The sequence below is a fragment of the Miniopterus schreibersii genome, assembly GCF_964146895.1.
Source record: "Miniopterus schreibersii genome assembly, chromosome: 11".
NCBI lineage: Eukaryota > Metazoa > Chordata > Mammalia > Chiroptera > Miniopteridae > Miniopterus > Miniopterus schreibersii.
Window position 1 is genome coordinate 858,669 of NC_138111.1, and position 18,850 is coordinate 877,518.

The 18,850-nt window shown below is 55.2% G+C and overlaps 1 protein-coding gene across 3 annotated transcripts in view; it reads left to right on the plus strand.

Moving 5' to 3' along the window:
- CACNA1B (calcium voltage-gated channel subunit alpha1 B) overlaps positions 1 to 18,850 on the plus strand; it is a gene marked incomplete at its 5' end in the record, with an annotated part of 127,616 nt that overhangs the window by 21,297 nt on the left and 87,469 nt on the right. For all 3 annotated transcript variants that reach the window (XM_081152145.1, XM_081152144.1, XM_081152146.1), the window contains 6 exons: positions 1,335 to 1,525; positions 9,337 to 9,440; positions 12,054 to 12,169; positions 12,828 to 12,884; positions 13,954 to 14,043; positions 17,895 to 18,104. In XM_081152145.1, coding sequence (XP_081008271.1) covers positions 1,335 to 1,525; positions 9,337 to 9,440; positions 12,054 to 12,169; positions 12,828 to 12,884; positions 13,954 to 14,043; positions 17,895 to 18,104 — 768 coding nt within the window. The remainder of the gene's footprint in view (positions 1 to 1,334; positions 1,526 to 9,336; positions 9,441 to 12,053; positions 12,170 to 12,827; positions 12,885 to 13,953; positions 14,044 to 17,894; positions 18,105 to 18,850) is intronic.

Below are 18,850 nucleotides of genomic sequence, written 5' to 3' on the forward strand. Positions count from 1 at the left end.
AGTGGCCATGAGCCCTAAGGCGCAGGGAGGGAGAGCCAGCCTGGCCAGAGCCTCCGCCACGAGGAATAGCAGGTGCAAGTGGGGAGACAGGACCGGCGACACCGGGGGAGCTGTGTGGCTTTGGCAGGGATGGCAGGAGCTTGGAGCTGTGTCCCGGGAAACAGGACAGCGGGGCTCTGAGTGCGAGCGGCACACTGAAGGCGCCCTGGGACGGGCTGCGGGGCCCACAGGGTTTGCTGGGAGCGCAAGAACGGGGGCAAGAGGAGGACACAAGTTTGAGCTGCAGAAACGTTCACAGAGGAAACCCACGTGACAGGCTCAGTAGATGCGGGAAAAGCTTTTACTGAAACTTAAGTCACTCAGGATTTTTAAAAAGTCCCTGCTCCAACAATAAATAAAAGGGAGTTTTTTTTAGACATTTCTCAGTTTCCTGCAAACCTCATCCTTTGTTGCAAGTCTTGAGAGCCTTCCCTTCAAAGGCTTGAACAAAACAGAGGCACCGCGGTTACATCCAGTCTTCCAGCGCCAATCATCACAGCCAGGAGACAAGGAAGAAAAAATGTTAAGAACCTGAGAGCAGGAAATAAAACTTCACTCGAGAGTATGCAGCTAACTACAAGCAGGCAGTGACTTTCCCGTCTCACGATTGTGCATTAAAATGTTTGGAGGGAGAGGACAAACCCCGCATGGTTACCTTTGCTTTCTGAACCTGGGAGTGTTGGTTTCATCTTAGAGTTAACCAGAAGTTCTCCGTTTTGACAGGAGTGGTTTCTATGTATTGAAAATCGTTTTTTGCTCCTTTCACTGGGGTTTGGAGAGTGGAGGGATTAGCATCTGCTGCTTGCATCTTGTCCCAGAGATCAGCACTGAGGTTCTGGTGTTTCTCTGACGTCCTTCTGTGGGGCCAGGGCAGTGCCTCCCCCAGCTCTCTCCTGGGCACAGGATGGGCTGGCTCTGGGTCCCCTGCCTGATGAGCATGGGGACTGAGGTGGCTCTGGAGCGAGAGGCAGGTGTGCGTGTCAGGAGAACCATGTGGTGGAGGTGGGAGGACCTGGGGTGAGGAGTGTGCTGTTCCTGGTTTTAAGATGAATGAGTCCTGAGCCAGGTTAGCAGCGATGGACAGTTCCAGCGGGGGCGGGGGAGGGGGCTGAGCTTAGGGTCAGGCTACAGACAAGAGGGGACAGTTGGGTAGGGGTGAGAAAGGCAGTAGAAAGTTGAAGGAGTTTTTATGGGTGCCAGATCCCCCCTCCTGTGCTGGGGTCTCCAGACTGGGAGGGTTTGGAAGACTTGGGACTGCCGAGCTCAGGGTCCAAGCTCCCTTTTCCTACCCACAGAAGGAGACCCAGTGGGCGACTTCCCCTGTGGCAAAGAGGCGCCTGCCCGGCTGTGTGAGGGAGACACCGAGTGCCGGGAGTACTGGCCAGGACCCAACTTTGGCATCACCAACTTCGACAACATCCTGTTCGCCATCCTGACAGTATTCCAGTGCATCACCATGGAGGGCTGGACAGACATCCTCTACAGCGTGAGTCATCTCTTGGCCCTGGAGCTCCTAGGCCCCATCGGGCAACGCTTCTGACCTGAGAGCTTCTGCCCCGCCCTGACTCCTTCCTTCAGACCCCCCCAGGGGTCCACTGTGATCATCCTCATCTCAGATGCTTGACCTGGAACCTGCAGCCTCCAGGACAGTGTCTGCTAGGAAAGTGGACTGCAGGCGGTTGGTGGAGGCCAGAAAACAAAGTTCCAGAGCCGGTGCTCCTACTGGTTACTCAAGGCTGGAGTGTAGCCCCAGGCGCTCCTGTTCAGTGTCATCTGTTCCAAGTCTAGCCTGGGAGGAGTTTTATACATGAACTAGGAGTCTAGTGTGATCCCACTACCACCTGACGGAGCTGAGGCTGGGGAAGTTGACTGATTCACCTCAGGTCCGAGGGCTCGGGGTCAGCTTGCTGTTAGCAAGGAGCTGAGTGTCCCTGCTGGGGTCTTCAGAGTGGAGAGAGGGACAGTGGGGCTGCCTGAGGAGCAGGTAGGGTTTGGGGCTGCACTGAGCCGGGGCTTGGGGATACTTGGGTCATCGTGCCGGGTGCCTGGGTGAGCCTGTGTCTTGTTCCTCTGTTTCTGTTCTGATCTCACTCCAGGATGGCAGCCCTGCTCAGCAGTTTTGGGCAGTCTGGGTTTGGCGCCCATCACAGAAGTTGTGTATAACCCTGGGGGGAGGCCTGATTACCTATGTCACTCCCACCTTCTCCCACCTGACACACTTCTCCGGAGCAAGTCTCTGTCTTTTTTTAATGTGGTAGTCTCCCCTCCCCCAGCACCTTCTGCCTCTAGAGCCCTGGGAACCACCAGGGCAGGGAAGCAATTAAATCAGTGTCTCAGGGACTTTGGGAGGTGGGCAGGAAAGGTGTGTGGGAGCCAGGAATTGGTGGCTGGTGGATTGCTAGGTTTTGCGTAGCTAGAGGGTGTGTTCTGCTCTGAGGCAGTGGTTGGGGGGACCCTGCAGCATGAGGTACTTCACTTTGAATCCTTACATGTGCATGTGCACTAGGATGGGGCTTGGGCTGCAAGCCCGTGGAGCCCTGTGCCCACAGCCTCCGCAGCTCCTGCTGGTGGCTCTGCCTCCTCCGGGGGGCTCATGGAGACCCAGGTAAATCTCGGGACTGGGCACCCAGCAGGTGCTTGGTCAGTGCTCGGGAGCAGGCAGAAGGAACGAGGAATTAGAGAGAGCTGGCCCGAGGTCTGATGAACTAGATTCCTTTGTGGGGTGGGAGTCGAGTCTGATGACAGCTCTGTCTGATCGAGGGACAAAGGCAGGGATGAGGCACTTGGCTGTTCTCTCCCTACAGCTGATAAAGGAACAATTTTCACAAAGACAGACCCTAAAAATAGCTCTGAGCCGGCCACATCCTTGCCAGCCCCACCCAAATGAGAGACTGCAGGGCAAGTCTGTGCTGCCCAGTGCTCACTGAGGCTTGGCTGGAGGCCAGGTGACTCCTCGGTGGGCCTGTGCCCCGGGGGGGGGGGGGGGGGCCTGGGCAGAAACCAGACCGTGGGCAGGAGGCACGGTCAATAAAGGGCCACAGAGGCTTCATCTAACACAAACTTCTATGGGAACCCCTGGGTGCTGGGCGCTCCCTGAGGTGCTGCATATTTGTGGTGAGCAGGAGGCATTCAGTAAATAAGGGCTTGATAAGGGCTAGTGTTTTAAAGAAACACTTGGTGGGGGAGCGGGGGGACAGGACAGGTAGGTCTAGAAGCCAGACATGCAGTTGCCGTGGGATGGTGGCTTAGAAGTTTGGTGGGGCACCAGGATGTGGTGATGGTGATGTGCCGTGAGGCTTGCCCCCAGAGCAAGGGGCCACTGTTCAGAGGGAGGGATAACAGGGCCGGTTGCTGGAGATCAGACAGGATGTGTGAAGACAGTTCTCTGGAGGGAGAGCCTGCTCCTCATCTGCAGCCCAGGGGAGGGCTTTCTGGTTCCCACTGGAGAGCACAATCGGGGCGGGGGGGGGGGGCAGGGGCTGTCCTGGGCCAGGAGTAGCTGGGGGACCGTTGGCAGCCAGGAGCCCCTTTGAATTCCGATGAGGAGATGATGGGGTCTCAACAGAGAATATCCCCTCAGTGTAGACTCCTGAAGACCTGGCAATGGGGGGACTTCTCCGGCTGGGGCAGAAAGAGCTCCCAGCATTTTGAAAAGTGGAGTCAGCAGTCAATTCCCATGGGGCCTAGGATGAAGGAAGAACTTGCCTGTCCCCTCCTCCCTCTTGTCGTTGGCTGCAGGTCTGCCAGCCAGCTGTGGGAGGGGATGGGTGCTGGCTGGTGCACAGGGGCCACGAGGCCCTCCCTGCTGATGGTGGCCTGCTTTGCTGGCACGTTGACCAGTTTATTAGCAGCTGAATTGGACACAGTTACTGAATCAAGACTTTTCTCCTTGGGGCGATTGTGGAACTTTCTGTCAGGACTTCTCCAGACTTTCCTCCAGGGCCAACACTCTGTCAGAGGGCCAGTGGGAGGTAGTGTTGCTTTATGATTACATGCATGTGGTTCTGACACGCTTATTATACTGGTCACATTCAACCTGAGGAAGGCGTGTGCTCTGAAGGCAGCTCAGAGCCGATTGGCCCGTTGTCTGCATGTGGGGCCAAGAGAGGGAGAGGAATTCAAGGTGTGGGCTGAGCCACTGGGGGGGGAGGGGGTGCCTTTCTCTGAGGGGAGGGGAGCATTGGGAGCAGGGTGTTAGTTCAGTGTTCCCTCTGCACAGAGTGGAGGTGGAGCCCAGAGTCCTGTTTTGACCTGTGAAGTTTTTGTTGACCGTTAGGTCCAAGTGGGGATGTTGAGTGTGCAGTTGGGTAGATGAGAGGGGCAGCAGGGCAGATGGGGGCTATGTTTGAAGTCATGAATGATGTTTTAAAATTATGGGGGAGGATGAGATCACCTGGGTAGTGAACACTCACTGAGAGTCGGGGAAATCCGAGCACCGAGTGGGCTCTGAGTCAAGAATGTGATAAGCCAGTCCAGGTGCCGTGAGAGGTCAAGGAAGATGCTGGTAAACTTGACCAGGGCAGGGCGGGCACAAATCCCTGGAACGTGCAGGTTAAAGGCAGAAGGCAGTATGGAGCTGAGGATGGCAGGTAGCATCAGCTCCAAAGGATTTTCTCTGATCTGGAGCCGGGCGGTAGGAGGTAATGCGGGGAGATGTGGGAACTTTTGAAAATTTAGTGTTTTGCCCGGCCGGACGTGGCTCAGCAGTTGAGCATCGACCTAGGATCCAGGCAATTGGGGTTCAATTCCCGGTCAGGGCACATGCCCGGGTTGCAGGCTCCATCCCCAGTGGGGGGCGTGCAGGAGGCAGCCAATCAGTGACTCTCTCATCATTGATATTTCTCTCTCTCTCTCCCCCTCTCCTTTCCTTTCTCGGAAATCAGTAAAGATATATTTGAAAAATAAAAAATAAAATAAATAAAATAAATAAAAATTAAGTGTTTTGAAGTAACAGTGGTGAGAAATAACAGGTTCCACGCATCCTTGTCTTCTTTCCTGTCATGGCAACAACCTGCAGAACTAGCAGCTTCACAGCCAGGGAAGACCCTGCTCCATCCCTGCAGGGTCCCTTGCTTGGTCCCTGGCAGCCACTGACCTGGGGGCTGACTCCAGTTTTGCCATTTCAAGAACGCCATGCAGACAAAACCATACTGTCTGTAATTTTGGTCCTGGCTGTTTAACTCCACATCCTTCTCTGGATACTCACCCAGCCTCTCGATGGCCAGGTGGTCCCCGGGGTGTGAGTGGAGCAGTGCGCTTCATTAACACTCACCTGAGAGAGCCTCGGGGTGGTTTCCAGTTTGGGCCACTGTGAATAACAGCTCCACACATTTGTGTGCAGGTTTCTGGCAAACCTAAGTCTTTGTTCCCCTGGGGTAATGCCCAGGAGCGCGATTTCAGGGTTCTATCGCAGTTGCACGTTCAGTTTTTTAAGAAACTAAAACTTTCCCAGAGGGCCATGTTCTATTCTACATCTACCAGTAGTGTAGGAATAATTTAGTGGCAGTGCTGCCGCTGTTTTGACTTGACTGTCTAATACGTGTGCAGGGACATAGCGTTGTGGTTTAATTCCTAACAGCTCGTGATGGGGCGCTCTTTTCACGCCTTTTTCCAGCTGTACATCTTCTTCCGTGAAATAGCTCTTCATGTCTTTTGCCCGTTGTCTGTTTGGATTGTTCTACTCTATGTTTTTACATGGTCTAGGTACTTCTTTGTCACTGAAGGGGTATTTCCTTTTGGCTTTGAGGTTTGCAGTTCCCTAGTGACTTTGGATGTCGAGCATCCTGTATGTCTTCATTACACCATTTACCCATCTTCTTTGGAGAAATGTGTATTTAGATCCTTTGTCCAATAAAAAATTGGGTTACTTGTCACTTTATTATTAGCTTGTAAGACTTGTTTATATATTATGGGTGTAGACCATTATCAGGTATGTGGAATTTGCAAATATTTCCTCACATTCTGTGGGTTGTCTTTTTACTGTTTTAGTGGTGTCACTTGAAGTGCAAAAGATTTTTTATTTTGATGAGAGTCAATTTTTTCATTTTTCTCTTTACCACTTGTCTTTTGGTGTCATATCTAAGAATCCATTACCTAATTCAAAGCCATGAAGATTTACTCCTATGTTTTCTTTCAGGAGTTTTCTAGTTTTTGCTTTTGTATTGAGGTCTTTGATTCATTTTGAGTTAGTTTTTATATATGGAGTGAGGCAGGGGTCCAGCTTCATTCTTTTGCACATGGGAATCCTGTTGTCCCAGGGCCATGGGTTAAAAAGATCATTCTTTTCCCTACTGAGTTGTCTTGACACCCTTGCTAAAAAAAAAAAAAAAAAAAAGCAATTGATCATAAGCATAATGGTTTATTTCTAGATTGTCACTTCCATTCCATTGATCACTGTGTCCTTTTTTGGGGAAAGTTTTAGAATTACAATTTTGCTTTTCTTAATAATTATGGGACTATTAAATTTACCTGTTTTATATTGGGCAAGTTGTGGCAGTTTGTGTTTTTTTAATAGGTTTTTAAAAAATATATGTTTTTATTGATTTCAGAGAGAGGAAGGGAGAGGGAGAGAGAGGTGGAAAGCTTGTGGTTTTTGAGAAACATTGTCCAATGCCGGTGGCATTGTTTGTAGTGTTCCCTTACCTTGAATCCGCAGCCCATTTCAGTTGATAGTGATCATTTGTGTTTTCTCTCTTTTTGTCTTGGTCAGTGTTGCTAGAGATATGTCAAGTTAACTGATTTTTTCAAAAAGCTAACTTTTAAAAAATCGATTTTCTGTATTATTATTTTAAATATATCTTTATTGATTTCAGAGAGAGGAAGGGAGAGGGAGACAGAGAGAAACATCAATGATGATAGAGTCATTGATCGGCTGCCTCCTGCACGCCCCCCACTGCAACCCAGGCATGTGCCCTGACCGGGAATCGAACTGCGATCTCCTAGGTCCTAGGTCGACGCTCAACTGCTGACCCACGGCTGGCCGGGTTTTGTATTGTTTTTGTTTTCAATTTTGTTGATTTCTGTCTTTGTCTTTATTATTTACTTTCTTCTGCTTGATTTGGGTTTGTGCTGGTGTTTTGTTCTTTTCCTACCTGCTTGAGATATGAGCTTAGATTATTGATTTGAGACTTTTCCTCTTTTGTCATGTATGTATTTAATGCTATAAGTTTATTTCTTGGCACTGCTTTAGCTGTGTCCTTCAAATTTGATGTATTGTATTTTCATTTTCATTTAGTTCAATGACTTTCCATTCAGTTAAAACTTCCCTTTAGGCATCCTGTTTTACTGAGTGGAGGTGGTAGTTCTGGCTCAATATGCCTCTGGGATGCTTCCCTGGTTGAGAGGGTTAGGTGAGCTTCCCTGCTCTACACATGGTCTCTACAGTGTGGATGGGTGTGTCACCTTGTTACTGCTGCGTGATGGTGAAAGCCCTGACTCTCCATTAGGCCCTCCTGACAGCACCTCAGTAGGGTAGGGGTGGTGTGTCTCATTACTGCCACGTGGGAGTGGAACCCAGGCTCCCACAGAGGTGGGATGGGATAGGAGAGGCCTTGTTATCTGCTTGTCAAGGAGGAATGTCCCTATTCTCTGCTCATTGTTCTCTGGTATGGGGGGTGGATGGGTTGGTGGCCTCATTACAGTCTGGGCAGGTGGAAGTCTAGGCTCCCTCCTGGGTCTTTGCTGGCAAGGATGGAGGTGACACCACAGTTTTTCCTGTTGTGTTTGGCTGGAGTGGTGCAGTTAATTGTCTGAGCTTTCTGTCTTGCTAGGCTGCCTCTTGCCCTTTGGTTAGAGAGAGATCTGGCTTTTGTTGCTGAGTTTTTCTTCTGTGCCTATTGGCATTTCCAGGTTGTAGGCTACTTCAGCGACAGGTCTAGGATATATGAGGCAACAGACAGACGAATAAAAACCCAGGAAACTCACTGTGGGTGCAGAGGCCCCTGCTGGTCTGCTTTCTTTTCTTTCTCCACCATTTTAGGGTCTTCTCATATTTGCTCTCTATCTGATGTCATGGCTATTAAGTGTACTCATTGGGAGAAATAAGGAAGAGTATGTCTACTCCGTCTTCCCAGAAGTACAAGTCCTGTTTGTTTTGCTTTGGTTTTTAAGAGGAGAGGAGAGTGGCTTGGCTGCTGCCGGGAACCATCCATTAGAGAGGGGAGGTTGCAGCAGCCAAGTCTGAATAGGTGAGAGGGCAGGACTGCAGCAGCATTTCTCCTGCTTCCCAGGAAGTAGCCGGCTCTGAGGGTGTTCTTCAGGGAGGTTGGTGGCTGTGGTGGTTGTGGTAGCCCATGGGTGGAGTAGTACCTGGATGTGGCAGAGGTGTGGTCAGGAAATGTGGATGACACTTACAGTTAGGAGTCCGAATGTGTATTCTGGGCCAGTGTCCAGGAATCAGAAGCCACACATTTGCAGTCAGTGCAGGGGCCCCAGGACCTTCAGGGGGTAGAGTCTGAAAGTCCTGCCCAGTCTGCAGATGCCGGAGGGTAGGAGTCCTCCAGGGCTGTCCTACCTCTGTCCTGCCTGGGACCCTGACCCTTGATGAGAGCTGCCTCTGGAGAGGGGATCACAGGGCCAGGTAATCACCTGCTCCCAGCATTCCCACACTGTTGGTTCATGCCCAGCACTGTGCCCAGTGGAGGGAAAGGTTCTCCACCTGTAAGCCAAGTCAGCTGGGACCAGGACACACAAAACAGCCATCGGAAGTTAACTGGATTCACCTTTCTGCGGGCTGTGCTGTAAACACCGATGGCCTGGGAGATACCTGTCTTGGCATTCAGTTGTTTAGACCACGCTGAGTGTGGGCTTCATCTTGGACCAGGCATATGGACAGAACATTCTCTGGGAACTTGTGGGCTTGCTGTTGATCTGGGGGACATGTGTCCTGGCTCCCTTCCTCTGAGCTGTGGAAGTTGCTGGAGACAGAAGGTCAGACATGGGCATTGGCTCTCATGGGCTGCACAAAAGAGCAGCCTGGGAAGGGGGTGTCCAGGCAGAGGCCAGGCATGTAGCCCTCGGGTGCCTTGGGCAGCCTCTGCCCTCTGAGACAGCTCCTTGGCTTTGCAGAGTTGCGGGGCCGTGGCCGAGAGAGCTGAGGGCCCTTGTTCTTTGGGAGCCCCAGCCCCAGAGAGAGCCTTGTTGGGTAAGGGCAGGCAGGTCTGCCCACAGGTCCCGCCTGGACCACCCTTTTCCCCTTGCATGGATTCTCCCTGCCTAGAACCCGCCAAGTGTGTGAGAAGGGGCTAGGGCACCTCCATGGCAAGAACCGTGTCCTTCCTCATCTCCTCTCGCTTCCAGACAAATGATGCTGCTGGCAACACCTGGAACTGGCTGTACTTCATCCCTCTCATCATCATCGGCTCCTTCTTCATGCTCAACCTGGTACTGGGTGTGCTCTCGGGGTAAGAGGCATGAGGGCTGGGTGCTGCTCCTCTGTGCTCAGGCGATGAAGTCAGACAGGCACCTGGGGGAGGTGGGGCCCAGCCTGGCCACAGGGCTGCCCTCCGTGCAGGCACTCCCAGTGTCGTGAGCACTGACCAGCTTCTCTCTGTGCTGCCGTCCTGACCTCTCCCTGTCTGTCCCTTTCCTGGCCTTCACCCTGGCCTCTGACTGTGGGGGAGGGGCTGCTGCTGCCTCTCACCTGGGTCCATGGTGGGTTTTGGCAATGCTGGTGACCAGAAAATGAATGAAGTGCCCTGAGTCTCGGTTGTGGTGACTACTAGGTGCTCTGGCCCAGTCCTGAGCCCTGTCACCTCTCCCCTGAGCTCCAGGAAAGGCCAGTGAGGGCATAAGACTGGAGTCCCTGCTTGGAAAAGGTGCTTCCTTACCCCATGTTGGGAGTAAGTAGGGGCACACCTGCGGGCACACAGTGCCATCTTGTCCCATGTGGACCGAGGCTGAGGATGCCGTGCTGGGAAGAAGGTAGAGGATGCCGGGCCTGGCCTGCCTCCCTGCCCCCACCTTGGCATCAGACCCCCTGTAAGGTTGGAGGAGAAGGTCTCCCTTCCTCCCACCCTGAGGATTCCTGCTGAGGCCCAGGGCTCCTGGGGTGGGCTGGGAGGAGAGCCTGGTGGACCCAGGGGGCAGCTGTCATCCTGTCCTGGAAAGGAATAGCCACAGAGAGGACAGTGGAGGCCTGAGGCTGTGTGCTCTGGCTCTGAAACGTGTCCCTAGTCTCTGTCCTCTCCTGTGAGGGTTGTGCTTGTCACTAGCATGTTCGCAAGCACCTGCACAGGTACTGGGTAGGCCCAAAGCGCTGGGGACGGGTGTAGAAATCCTGGTCTGGGGAAGTGCACACCTCGGGGAGGGACATCTCAGCTGAGACACAGAGGGTACCAGGGATGAGCTTGGTGAAGAAGGGAGGAGACCCACCAGGTGGAGAAGAGTCTGAGTAGAGGCCCAGAGGTACACAGGGTGTGGTGCATGTGCTCAGATCCCCGGATGCTAAGAGCTGAGCCAGTGTGTGGTGGGGAGAGGGTTGGGGCTGGCTGGCAGCCAGGCTTGTGAGGAGTGTGGGCCCTGGTCTGAGGACAGTGCACAGTGGGGAGGTGGTCATGGCTTTGAGCAGCTCCCTCTGGAGGATGTGCAGCAGGGACTGGGGTGGGCAGAGCTGTGGGGAGTGGGGCCACCAACATTGTATCTTCCTAGCCTTCATGCCCCCTGGGAGCATCCTGGCCTCTGGGGATGATTTTTCTAATCATCTCAGCTGAGCCCTCCCTCGGATGGCAGGTCTAGCCAAGGGACCCCAGGGTTCTCTTCCAGTTCGATGGTGGGGTCCCTAAAGCCAGCGTCCAGCACACTGCATGTAGGTCCCTCACTGGGCACACTCCAAGGCAGCAGTGGTTAGATGCTGCCAGGCAGCCTAGATTGGGTGGGGGTGGGGGCTCACCCATAGGCAGCTGCAGCGCTGCCATGTCTGGGTGGGAGGGAGCTGCTCTAGGGATTCAGCCTGTTCTTCCTCCTGCCTGGGCTCTCACACTCCCTGCACCCTGGAGAAGCAGAGTTGGTGATTCCTCCACTGAGAACTGTAGCTGGAGAAGGGCAGAGCCTGGGTGGCACAGCAGGTTCCTGCTGGCAGCTGGTGGACTGAGTCTGCAGTATTGTCATGGCCCTGTCCCTGCCCCCAGGTCCTCCTGCCCTTGGGACCCTGTGTTCTATAGATTCAGGACCTGGGGAGGAGGTCAGGCAGGAACTCTTTCCTCTCACTGCTGGGATGCACAGCTCAGCTCAGGCCCTGGCGGACGCTGGCCCCAGGCTAGAGGTCAGTCCTGGTCAGAGCCAAGTTCTCCCTCTCTGTGGCTGTGTTCCAGGAGTCAGGCCTGCCAGACTCCAGCAAGCCCAGAGCTGCTTTTCCTGGAAGAGAAACAGCCTCTCGGCTGAGGACAACATGCTGTTCTGCTGTGGGGGTGCCTGCCCACACTTTGGGGGCCTGGATCCTGCCCCAACCCCGAACTGAGAAAGCTTGGCCAGGCTGGATGCGTGTGTGCGCTCGTGCATGTGTGTGCGCACGCATGTGTGCGTATATGAGCATGTGTGCGTGTGTGTACCTGTGCATGTGATCCAGCAACTTCTCTCCTGTTCCCAGTGTTGTTCCTCCTCTAGCAATGGCATTGGGACTGAACCAGCAGAGGAAGCAGCGAAAGTTCTCTTCTGGGGAATTCTTATCCAGAAGCTGTCATAGGATGACAGGCAGCAGGGCCTGGCACATGGAGGGTGGTGGCAGGCCAGTTCTAGGCAGGGAGATGTGGGCTAGTCCCTGCTCTCTAGAGCCCCTTCTGTGGGGACTGAGGTACTGTCCCTGTGAGTGTAAGCATCTAAGCAGGAGGGGTTCTGCTGTGCCCTCTGCATGCTCAGGTTAGAGACCAGAGTGGTAGGTTACCTGGAAGGGCGGCCCTTGGCCCCCATCTCCTGTCCCAGTCCCTTCCTGGCCCCCTGCCTGTGGGGCTGCACACTTGTGGACTCACAAGTGTGCTCACACTCACCTGATCTGTGCACTGTTGGCTCCTGCATCACAGAGAGTTCGCCAAGGAGCGTGAGCGGGTGGAGAACCGCCGGGCCTTCCTGAAGCTGCGGCGGCAGCAGCAGATCGAAAGGGAGCTCAACGGGTACCTGGAGTGGATCTTCAAGGCCGGTGAGAGCTGGCTGCTGCCACGCTCCTGACCGTCCTGTGGGTTCCCTGTCCCCAAGTCCTACTGGCTATCAGCCCTGGTCCCCTGGTCATGGGACACGAGGCCAGCCTAGTGGCAGAGAGCCGAGATTTCTGAAAGGGCTTTGCAGGGAAGCAGCCTTTCTCTCCAGCTCACTCGAGTCCCAGCACCAGGTGGCCCTGTGGCTCTGGGGACACTTGCCTTGTTAATTGAGGATCATGGCACGGCCCAGCCTAGACCTCATTTCTGCCTGTCAGACCCAGTGTTCTGCCTTTAACCTGAGCCCCTTCTCACCCTGACTCTGCTCCCTGTCAAACGTGGGGCCCCTGACTCCCTTGCCCGGCCGCAGGCCAGCGCTCCTTCCTCTACGTGGGGCACCTGCTGGCACCTGGGGAGGTTGCACAAGTGCCTCCTTGGGGGTGAACTCACCTGGTGGATGGCTGTGCTCAGGGGAGGTGATGTGTGAGTGGGGACAAGCCTGGCCCTCCTCATGGGGCTCTGGGACATGGGGTGTCGTTCTGGTGGAGAAAGCTCAGCCTGGGCCTTATGGGTTTCTGGGAAGTCAGGGTCTTGTCGACAGAGGCGGGCCTGCGTCGGGGCAGGGACAGGCAGGCTCCGACCTGAGGCTTGTCTCACTCGCAGAGGAAGTCATGCTGGCTGAGGAGGACAAGAATGCCGAGGAGAAGTCCCCCCTGGATGGTAGGTCACTGCTGTTAGCACCTCCTACCCAGCGAGCGAGCTTGGTGCCCCATGGGCAGCGACACGTGTGCACGCTTGCATGTTGGGGCAGGATGCTGTCTGCTAGGCCAGGGTCCTGCACAGCGTCACACGTGCAAAGGCCTGGCAGAGCCTTTCTGGAGAGAGCCCCTGCGGTGGTCAGCTCATGCCCCTGGCGAGCTGTGCCATAGACAAGAGTGGCCCTAGCTGGCAGTGGACTCACACAGCACAGCTACCCGTGTGGTCTCAGCTGGGTGTCACAAGAGCCTGTGCTCTCAGCATGGCCCCAAGAGTAATGCGGTCCAGCGAGGCAGCTCACCTGTGACTGTAAGCTCACTCGTCAGTGCCTCACAGTGAAGTAAAGGTGGAAGTACAGTTCCTTGGTCACAGTCACCACATTTCATGTGCCCAGGAGCCAGTCGGGGTTGGTGCCACTGCATTCATTGGTCAGAGAGATTGAACCATTCCCATCACCATAGAACATTCTGTGGGAGAAACAGCTGCTAGGAACTTTAACCCTGCAGGTTAGACCAAGTGCATCTGTCCCCAGCTCAGGGCAACGCTGTTCCCAGACAGCCATGGAAAGACACGTAGCACAGCCTGGGGGCAGGGGCTACAGCCCCAGTGGCAGGATGGCCACCATCTTCACACTCCTGCTCAGGAAGGGGCCAGACAGCCTGGCCACACCTGCGTGGTGTCACCTGGGGCCATACCCAGGGCTGTGAGCAGATCTGCAGGCCTAGCCTGGCCTTGCTCCACCCGACATTTTCTAGGCATGCTAGGGGCACGGACTTCCCCACTGATGTCACCGTTGAGAAGAGGAACAGTGGGAGCCACCCTTCCAGCTCCTGGCCCCTTCGCTCCGAGGACCAAGAGTAATTACATTTCCCTTCAGCTTCAGCTTCAGTTTCAGCTTCATGGCAGGAGATGAGAGAAAGGCCCCAGTTCCCGGGAGGATGCCAGATCCTCTGCTGAAAGACCCCTGCCCTGAGGCGGGCCAGCCGGGCTCTGGCTCAGGCAGTCCCTGCTCTCCACCCTTTGTTTAAAGCAGTGTTGAAGAGGGCAGCCACCAAGAAGAGCCGAAATGACCTGATCCATGCTGAGGAGGGAGAGGACCGGTTTGCAGACCTCTGTGCCGTGGGTGAGTGTTGTCGGGCCTGTGACCCAGCTTCCTGCCTGTCACCCAGGCTGCCTAGCTGTCTGCACTCATTTCAGCTCATCTCGCTGGCTGCTGGCCGCTCTGGGCTCTGCCATCCCTATGGACATGGAGCCCTTGGGCACATCCCAAGGCCAGGGCCACATGTGGCAGTAACCATAGGGTCCGAAAATTTCTCTCCGTCTCCCTCTAAGCCCGTTTGCCATGTCCCTGGAACCTGCTGCCTCTGGGGCCTCTGTCCCATCTGTTTCTCAAATGGAAAAAGGAAAAGTCCGGGCAGCTTCTCAGAGGTGTTTTAGTTCCTCTCAGTCTGGTGCAGGGGTGCCTCGCCCTCCCCACCACCAGGCCTGTCATGCTGGGCCTGGGCCTCCCCCTTCAGCTGCGAGGGACAGGGACACTCAACAGTGACAGCGTTTCTCTGTGTGGACCGCCACGCTCCTCAGCAGCCTGTGAGTGGACCGAGTCAGAGCAACTGTTTCCCATTTATTGTACCTTTTATGAGAAAGTAAGTTTGATGAGAACTGTCTGTTTGCCGGTGTGTATGTTGATTTATTGACTTATTCTTTCCTTGTTTTAGTCCCCACCCAGGCCCAGTAAACCCACGTTAATAGCTTACAGCTTATCCTCCCTTGTTTCTCAGGTAGCACACGCATGCCCACATGTACCCACAGATGCACCCACTCCTGTTTTACCTGGTCTTTATTCTGGTTTTGTAAAATGGACTGGAGAGTCTTAAAAAGTCCTTTTCCTATGGCTTGAAGTAATTAAAATAACACCTAAATGACGTGTTCTTTAAAGGTGAGCTAAGATTGTGAGTCCATCTACTTAGAAATACAGAAGTTATCAATTGTACTTTGTTAGGAAATTGGCTGTTTACTTGGCTTTTCAAGCTCATTTCTGCAGAGCTGCGTGTAGTTTCCTCTTGTAGTTTTCAAAGTCTCCTGTGCTCATCGTTTCCTTGTTCACTGCTGAGTGCCCATCGGGTGTGGGAGGTGGGAGGCCTGGGCCGCGGCACGAACGAAGCAGAGCCTCTCTGGTGCAGCTTCCGTTCCCAGGGGCATCAGACAGCCAGCAAGATAAGTGGAATAGACAGGTGTCGGTGCAGGTGTGCAAGAGACAGACACACAGCAAGAGGGCCTGAGGGCCTGGGCGCTGGAATGCTAAATGAATGGATGTGGACCGCTAGGGAGGTCATCTTTGCATGAAGGGCTAAGGAAGTGAGGAGGTTGCCCAGGGACACGGGACAGAATATTCTGGGCAGCAGTGAAAGGAGGTTGGGAGGCCAGTGTGGCTGGAGTGAAGTGAGTGGGCTGGGGGCTGGGGTGAGGGCCCTGGAAGGACTGTGGCAGCCACTCGGGTTTGTAGGTACCGGCTGCAGAGATAAGTGGGGGACAGAGCAGGGACCATGTGCAGGCCGCTGCTGGATGCCACAGATGGCGTGGATGTGGAGGCAGCAGCCAAGGGGACGTTAAGTGGTTGGGTTCTAGATATATTTGGAAGACCAGCCCACGGGGTTGGCTGACCCACTGGACGTGGGTGTGAGAGAGAGAAAGACATCAAGGATGGCTCCATAGGACAGAGAAGCGGCCCCAGATAGTACAGCGGACAGTGCATTTGTGGACTACTGTCTAGCGTTAGGTTTGGAACATGTGAGCTGGACGTGTGGGTTGGAGAGCGTGCAGCGCAGGTGTTGGGCACTTGGGCAGCCATCGCAGGCGCACGTGTCGAGTAGGACCATCACACGCTGGAGGCCTGGTTTCCGGGTGGAGACAGGAAATGGGGCACGGTCGCTGGGGTCTCTTGGACTAGGTGCTGGAGCACAGAGCCACGGGGCTTCAAGGGCCACATGGGGGCATGTGGCTTTGTGCAAACGTGGCCGCAGATGCCCCTGTGCGGCTGTGCCTTTGCTGAGTGCAGGTGTGTGTGGTGTCTGCTGTGGGGACAGGCTAGTGTGGGAAGCCAGGCAGGGGTGGGGGCAGAGCTCCCGTGGGGCTTTCTCAGGCAGAGCCAACTGGTTCTCACTGGGCCGGCCATGGAGTCCCTCGGAGCAGCACCTGCAGTTCACGTGTGGGCACAGTGGTGCCTGTGAGTCAGATGTTCTCTTCTCCCCCCTTCCCAGAGCGGCTGTGTGTTCATAGATGTGTCCTGTAGGGAAGAGCGTGTGTGTGGTTGGTCTCTGAGAGTGGTCGTGGTCTGGGTGTGTGCTGTGTGGCGGGTATGTGCTATACAGCGTGCTTGTGTGTCTCTGAATGACCGAGGAAGTGGTGGGGTCCTCAGTGTGGGTTCACCGGGCGGGTCTGTGCATGGCTCTGCCTGTGTGGGTCTCTCTTGTCTGCACTGCCTGCCGGCTGCCCTCTGTGCCCTTCCACTGCCTCAAAGGAGGGAGCTGGTGTGTCCGGCAGTGGTCTCGGTGCTGTGCAGCTCTCAGCAAGCCTGGCTGGGAGGTCTCCTTGAGTGAGCCAGCTCTGGCAGATTGGCAGTGGCCATGTCTGGACATGGACTGGGAAGCTGTGTCCGGCTGAGCCAGGAGCAGGGCTGTGGTGGAACAGCGTCCTCCTTGGGCGTGGATGGGTGTGGCATCTGGAGTGCCTGGAAGCTGCCATTAGGGTCTGTGAAGTGCCTGTGAGGCCTGGCTGATGGGCTCTGTGCTCAGACCCTCCTCCCATGTCAGAGTGACAGTGTCACTGCCTGATGCGGCTGCTCAGCTGTAGACAAGTCTTTTCGAAGGCCTCGGGCCTGTTTTCATATCAGTGAGTCCCAAAAAAATGCTAGCCCGATAATGCTCTTAGCATGCCACCAACAGTCCAGGCGTGCTCGCACATACGCTCACATTGACGTCACGTAATGCTCTCACACACGCCACACCCTCACCCTTGGACCCGCTGCCCAAGCCCAGGTGTTCAGAGCCGACTGAACACTGAGAGGCATGCACACACCCAGTCCTTATTGCAGAAGCTGGAGAAACCCTGATGCAGGTATGGGTGTGCTGCTCAGACACAGCCAGACCCTGCCCCACGCACACGCCGAACCTCCCAGCACCAGAAGGACTTTAGTGGGGAAAGGGTGTGTGGCCCCCGTCCTCACAGAGCTTGCCGTCGGGTCTGGGCTCAGTGCAGAAATAGGCCCACAAGCCACTGTGGTGGCAGGTGGTCTGAGTTCGTGGTTATTGTTGGGGACATGAGAACCCTCTTGTAGATGGAGTACCCAGAGAAGGGCCCTTTGTGGAGGTGACCAGACCTGACGCTGAGAAGGAGCTAGCCGTGGGGAAGAGGCCAGCCACGGGAGCATGCCACGCTTAGGGCAGAGCAGAGCAGAGGGTATGGGCAGACGTGAGGGGCCTTAGGGTGGGGTGGGGGAAGGAGAAGTGTCAGTGGCCAGCTCTCCAGGGAGCGTGTGTTTGCTGTGAGCCATACTCCCCCTGCGGCTGGACCAGGACCACACCTGGAACAGGTGTGAATGAAGATCTGTTCCAATAACACTACTCCAACCCATAGGCCCATTGCTGCTGACCAAGTTAAAGAGGGGGGGAGGGTCAGATGTGGCAGGATACCCCAGGGCACGGGGAGGAGCTGGGATGGCCTGGGAACATGGGGGCTGTGCTCCTGGAAAGTGACCAGGGTTCTGGGACCAGGTCTTCTGTCCAGAGCCCAGCAACCATGGAGATGCCCATCTGTCTTCTGTGGAATGGGGGCAGGGCTAGGGCCCACTGCAGGTGTGTAAGGCTGCGTCTTGACGGTGGTTTTAAGGGGCGGGGGGGCGAGAGCGCATCTGGTGGAAGGGAGTGTGTCCTGGGGCCACTGGTCCCCACATGTCCTCAGCGAGCCCCCTTTTCCCAGGGTCCCCCTTCGCCCGTGCCAGCCTCAAGAGTGGGAAGACGGAGGGCTCGTCCTACTTCCGCAGGAAGGAGAAGATGTTCCGGTTCTTTGTGCGGCGCATGGTGAAGGCACAGAGCTTCTACTGGGTGGTGCTGTGCGTGGTGGCCCTGAACACGCTGTGTGTGGCCATGGTGCACTACAACCAGCCCCAGCGGCTCACCACAGCGCTGTGTACGTAGCCGAGCCCAGCTCCCCTACCTCCTCCCCACCACCTCTGGTCTGCAGCCTGGAATTTGGGAGCCATAGCCTGTGGCCTTGGGGTGCCCTGGGTCTGATCCCTGTGTTGACCCAAGTTGCCCCCACAGGCCATTTAGGCTCCATCCCAGGGCTGCCCAGGCCCTAGATCTGGGCCCGGGTTCCAGGAAGCCAGACTGATTGGCTAGACCCTTACCCATCAGGGAGTATGAAACAAGGGAGGGTCTGGGCACCCTGGGGAGGAAGTGAGTGGGATAACCAGGCATAAGCCAGTCCAGACAGACCTGGATCTTCCCTGTAAGGGCTTCAGACACACAGACCAGGGTATGTAGCTGCTCCTTTCATTTTGCCACGAGGTGGCTGCTCCTGCTGCGTCCCGGAGGAGGGAGAGCCCAGGCTCCTAGGGTTCTGGCTGTTTCCACTTTCATTCTGATTGGCTGGATCTGGGTGTGTCCATAACCAGGGCTGACTTGCAATCCTGTGTCCATGAGCCGCAAGGAGGGCCTCGGGGATCTGAGTCATGACTTGGCAATTCCAAGGAGGCAAAGAGGAAGATAGCAGTCGGGGTAGGGGGGAGCTCCTTTCCCCTCCTAGGGACCAGGGCTGACACCCCAGGGCCCTACAGGCCATGTGGAGCCGAAAGCTTAAAGAGCTCACAGGACGAAGACTCCACTAGTGATGTGTGTGCTGTGGGCAATGCTTCCGCTTTCCTGTTTCCCGGC